At 42.5% G+C, this 5,723-nt stretch overlaps 1 protein-coding gene across 2 annotated transcripts; it reads left to right on the top strand.

Annotated features, from left to right (window-relative positions):
- The first annotated feature begins 1,672 nt into the window (after positions 1 to 1,672).
- csrp1b (cysteine and glycine-rich protein 1b) lies at positions 1,673 to 5,421 on the top strand. Of its 2 annotated transcripts, none has more exons than XM_023416209.2 (6): positions 1,673 to 1,823; positions 2,812 to 2,921; positions 3,346 to 3,514; positions 3,711 to 3,840; positions 3,989 to 4,082; positions 4,807 to 5,421. In XM_023416209.2, exons 2-6 carry the CDS (start codon positions 2,813 to 2,815, stop codon positions 4,881 to 4,883), a joined length of 579 nt encoding a protein of 192 aa, XP_023271977.1. In that variant the 5' UTR covers positions 1,673 to 1,823; position 2,812; the 3' UTR covers positions 4,884 to 5,421. The 2 variants fall into 2 exon arrangements, with proteins under 2 accessions (XP_023271977.1, XP_087032714.1); XM_087176588.1 differs by lacking the exon at positions 1,673 to 1,823 and adding an exon at positions 2,605 to 2,694.
- The last annotated feature ends 302 nt before the right edge of the window (positions 5,422 to 5,723 follow it).

The following is a 5,723-nucleotide window of genomic DNA, read 5'->3' as shown; positions in this document are numbered from 1 at the left end:
CCCCACCCCACCCCCGGGGACAAACAGAAAATACACTGCAGGAAATATCATGAGAAAATGTCATATGTGGTTGAGAGCGGACATCACTCACAGACACTTATCAGGCTCATTGGCGTCTAGCTTAACAAAACATAGTGATTAATGTTCCTATAGTCTCACATTCAACTACAGCCATAAATACAAGGACGACTCCAGAACGCTAGGTTTGAAATGAAACAATAACTCCCAGGTTCAAGTGCCACATTTCAGCTTCAAGGGTGTTTACAGCCATATTTGGTGAACGGTGTCGGAGTCAATTTGTCTCCACAGATGCCCAATTTTACAAACATACAATCACCAAACATACAGAGCAGCAAAGGAGGGTTTTTAATGCCAGACCCTGGAACGCTCCTGAACAGTCAAATCAGTCATCCGGCCTCAGTCCAACAGATCATGTTTCACTTGCTAAAGACCAGACAGGTGGAGAAAAGAAAAGAAAACTCCCCAAAAACAAACAAGAAGGAAAGATGGCTGCAGTACAGGTCTGCCAGAGCAACATCTGGCGCCTGTTGACAGCTGTGGATCATAGGATTTGCATTCAAACCGGCATTAACTGATTTTTATGTATTTTTTGGCCACATGGGGGCAGCACAAAAAAAAAAAGCTTTAAACATGACACCTTCTGGGTTGATAGAATTCATGTGGAGTAGTGTTTTCACCCACTTGATGAATTTAAATCCAATATTTACTTTCCTCTTTGCTCTGATTTGATCTCCACCAACTCCTGAGGGAATTGTCCGACTCTTTAGCTGCTAAATGTGCCACTGTGTTCACCAGGTAGTCGCTAACCAACCAACCCCCCTTTACATGTCACTAAGTCATGTGATCTCTTGTTAATATAAAAGTTTTGATTAGAGCAGCTTCAAGTTCTATCAACTTGCAGAATTAATTTGTTTTCCCTAAAATCAGACGACTACATAAAGTGGTATAGTTCCTACACTGTTCATGTAATGTGGATGTAGACACCTTCAACTAAAGATAAAAGTCAACACTTAAACCGCATCGTCATGGTTACATCTCAAATCCAGTGTACTAGATTACAGAGGCAACACTAAAAAGTACTGCTTTCCTAATGCTTTCTCATTTCATTGTAACATGAAGCTGCATGTGGTGATGAAGTCTTCATTTTCCAAACTGCTGCAAAGGAGAAAGACTGTTGCATTGTTGTTTCCAGAACTAATTCATAATTTAAATGAAACATGAAACTTTAAAACATAATGGAAGACTCCTCAGCACAAAGAAAATCCTGACACCCTCACACTTACTATGCACTTTCCCTGCACTTCTTTGCCTGATCTCCTTGCACTTATTGAATAGAGGTAGTACTGGTACTTATACTATAAATGGATTAATCATTCGTAGATTCACTGCTGTTATTCTTGGCATTATAACGTCCTCAGAACTCTAAACAGTTACCTCTTGTTACCATTCAGGGTCGCCGGCGTGCAGAACTTCAGCAGTGTGGGCTCCTCTACAGCACCAACAAGTTACTATTCATCTGCTGCTCACATTTAATTCTGTCAGGTTGTTTTGTTATTTCACCAAGTAGGGCAGTTTCAGACACATGAAGGGCAAAATAATAGCTTATAATATCCGTCTCTTTCAGTCTCCTGCCCTCCCACTCTCACCATCTTCCTCCTTTTCCTCCCGACTCCTCCCTCACTTCTCCACTCAGCCTCCCTCACTTCTCTTCATCAGACAAGTGTCTCCTCTCGACTCACTCGTCTCCCCCGTTATCACTGAACGGCCAAAAGAGAGAGGAGCAGCTCTTCACCTCAGTTCAGGTAAGAGACGGGTTTAAATTGTAGTTTGCGAGGACGCAGGAAACCATGATGTAAAACATTGATCACATTGGTCTTTTCCAGGATGAAATGACATTAAAAAAAAAAAAGAAACAGCAGTTTGTGCTGAAGTTCTGGGTTTGACAGTCAGAAACAAAGTTACTTTCAGTCTAATACCTGAACTGTGTTGCTGGTTAACATGCAGTTAAGAGGCCTTTTCTTCAAAGTTGGAAAATATCCTGTTATTGTCTCGGATCGCAGGAAAGGAGTCAGATAGGAAACAACAACTTGCTCTGCCAAGAATATGTTTTGTATTAAAAAAATTTTAAAAAGCACCTTCAAGTAAACTTTTCTGTCACCACACTCCACACTGTCACCACCGTCCTGAAAACAAGCTTATTTTAGGACTACTTAAGGACCCACGGTCATAAAACTTTTTCGGGTCAGCCCCACAGCCTGTTGGTTTATCTGAGGTCAGGATTGTTCAAATGTGATTACAAAATAAAATGCAGGGAATTTCCTGTTTATCCCAAGCGAACTAGTAGATTACTAACTGTGTGTGAGTGTGTGAGTGTGTGAGTGTGTGTGTGTGTGTGTGTGGATGACAGCTACCAGCTGACGTATCTCAAACATTACATGAGCTTTTGCCATAAAAAGTCATTTAACTTTTGAAACGCAGACACTAGTGTGGTGTCCATACAGAGTGTATTCTGATGTCATTTTCCCTGTGTGAGGAGGTTCAGTCATATCTAAGCAGGTACTTTGCATTTTACAATCAGGTCCTTCAGATATCCACTGATGCCAGCGCACTGGGACAAGAGGAGGCAAAGGAATAGCAGTGTATCATAGCAAACTGGTGCCTCTCCTTTTATAGGTATTGTTGTATGTAGCCTCAAGTGCTGCAGATGGTCTCTGTCCGCGGAGCAACACTGAACGTTAAATACACAGGGAATGACAAATATACACAAGCCGCTCTCCTGTATGCTCACAGGATGCCTTTCGGAGGAGGAAACAAGTGCGGCTGCTGCCAGAAAACCGTCTACTTCGCTGAGGAAGTGCAGTGCGAGGGGAAGAGCTGGCATAAATCCTGTTTTCTGTGCAGTAAGTATTTCAGTTCTCAGGTAATCTGCTTTATTTGTCCACTGACTCCTGCAATAACTCGTAAAATCACGAGAAGTGCCAGCGAGGAATGCGGAGTATTTGGCATCAGGGTAGGAAAGTGAGCATCCGTAGGTTTTCGCTCAGACATCTTAGTCCTTATTTGGATCCAGCAGAAACGTGACAAAGGCTTGGTCTTCCTTATATGGCAGAGGAAGGTAGACATACACCCCCCCCCCAGCACAGAAAAGTATTTATCTGAAGCAGCTAAGCGCACAGTGAGCATGCCGTTTTCCTAAACCGTCATGCGTAGTTTGTGGTAAAGTCAAGTTTTGTTTATTTTGCAGCACTGTAGATACTGATGGCCTAAATAGGAAAAGGGATTAACCATATTTGTACATTTTTTCTCCCTTCTCTCTGTTGTAAGTGGTCTGCAAGAAGAACTTAGACAGCACAACAGTGGCTGTTCATGTGGATGAGATCTACTGTAAATCGTGTTATGGCAAGAAATACGGGCCAAAAGGCTACGGCTTCGGAGGAGGAGCCGGCACTCTGAGTATGGACACGGGAGAGGGCCTTGGAATCAAGCCTGAAATGTGAGCAACACATCTCTTCCTCCTGTTAAATTAACTGTTGTGAAGGGTATAAAGACATACACTGTTGATCCAGGTCAAATGTACATTCTTTATAATGTTTTCATTTACAAAACCGCTTCAAATGAAGGATGAAACGTAAAAAAAACATATCTCTATAACCGCCATATTAAAAGCTCTGATTTTTTTGTGTGTACAGACAAGCTCCTCATCGCCCCACAAACAACCCCAACGCCTCCAAGTTTGCCCAGCAAGCAGGGGGCTCCGATGTGTGTCCGCGATGTGGCAGAACAGTATACGCAGCGGAGAAGGTTATCGGAGGAGGCAACGTAAGAGAGAGCCTACACATTTTCCTCTAAATTAAGAATAAACGTGGGTGATTTATCAGTTCTTTGTATATATTTGAACTGAACCTAAGTCTTTGCTCCCTCTCTATTTCTCTCTCTCTCTTTGCTCTCTCTCTCTCTCTCTCCTCAGTCCTGGCATAAGGGATGCTTTCGTTGTGCCAAATGTGGCAAAGGACTTGAGTCCACGACCGTCGCTGATCGAGACGGGGAGATCTACTGTAAAGGTCTGTGTCAATCAACCAGGGCTGATACGATTTACGGATTACATGATGGACAGAAAATGAAGTATTTTGATAATCGGTTATTCATTCTTCCTGCAAAAATGCCAAACCTTCCCTAAATCCAATTTCTAACATTCGAGGATGTGTTGATTTTCTTTTGTCTTATATGTGACAGTAAATTCAATATCTTTGGGTTTTGGACTGTAAATAACAGCAGTTTGAGCTTTATGGAACTGTAATGAGTATTTTTCACTAGTGATATGTCAGAAGTTCACTCATGCATTAAAACACATGCATCCTGTTGAATTAAACTGAATTATTGCAATATTGCAATATTTAGCAGTGCAGTACTCACAGTAGCTGTGCCACATGCAGCTTTATTTACTTGCATGATACATTTCAGAAGTCGCTGGTTGAGCATTACCTCAGTTGGCAGAGCAGAACCAGTTCTAAATGACTGAAGACAGAGGCCAACAGCTCAGAAGCCGCTCTGACCTTCTGCCAATTCGTTTATTTGAATTTGAACATCACAGAGTAGAAGCACACATCAAAGTAAACACAAAAGTCTTCTATATGTACAAGTTGTGTTTCAATGAGCCTTTTAGCAACAGTCACTCTCCTGATTCTGTGGATCTGCGACTGAAGGTTAACCTCTGCACAAACTCTTTTTCTCACTCAGGATTGACTTATCCACAGTGTTTCTCACTCGCTGTCATTTCATGCACAGGTTGCTACGCGAAGAACTTTGGTCCCAAGGGGTTTGGCTTTGGTCAGGGTGCGGGAGCTCTGGCTCACTCCCAGTAAAGCCCGAAGCCTCGGCCCACGTGAGACCGATATCTGGTGCGCTCCGATAACATCAGAGCACAACTTCCAGGATCCTTCAGTCACTATCTTATTTCACTCTGCTCTCTCACTTCAGCTACAGGCGACGAGGAACGACAGAAACACACAGCTTTTTTGTTGTTTTTTGTTTTTTGAATGTGTTGCATTAGAATCTAGTGTATAATCTTCTAGGTTCAAAAAGATTTCATGCTAAACATTTAAAACATACCGAAAGCTAACTCTGTTTGGATGTGCATATTGTGTATCCTTAAACCGAGCAGTTCACAGCGAGCATTTTAGAGGAAAAGGGTAAAGAATAAAACACTAACATTGCAATAACAGAACTGAGCAAGTGCTGAAAGAGTCCGTGTCGGTGAGTGGGAACAAAATAAGATCAACATGTTTCAAGACTGACAGCTATGAAGCCCTCCTTACATCCTTACATGCCAAATGTTGTAAATACCGTCTTAAAATATGCATTATCGCTGAGACACACAATAAATATCACAATAACAAAAAACAGTGGAATTTTTCTTCTAATGCCCCTGTGATGAAACACTTGGCACACTTTAAACAACTGTGATTGTTCCATTTTTTGTCCCTCTGATCTGATGAAATCAGTTTGAGTGTGTTCATGTGGTCTTGGGTGTGTTTGTTATTGCTTCTAATCATCCTCGCGCAGAGCAAAGTGCCAGCTGTTGTGGTGAACAACGGAGTCGCAGTGCTCGGCCCCGTCTCCGCCTGAGCCGAGGAGTTGGCACACTGACCGGAGTGTCAGGCAGCTGTGGTGGTGGATGTGGTGGTGGTGGAGATGGGGGGGTG

This window comes from Seriola lalandi, unplaced genomic scaffold (assembly GCF_002814215.2).
Source record: "Seriola lalandi dorsalis isolate HSWRI2012SDOR001 ecotype SW California unplaced genomic scaffold, Sedor1 jcf7180002054561, whole genome shotgun sequence".
In the NCBI taxonomy this organism is placed as follows: Eukaryota; Metazoa; Chordata; class Actinopteri; order Carangiformes; family Carangidae; genus Seriola; species Seriola lalandi.
The sequence above is the reverse complement of the archived record's forward strand: the minus strand, read 5'-3'. Positions and strand labels throughout refer to the sequence as shown.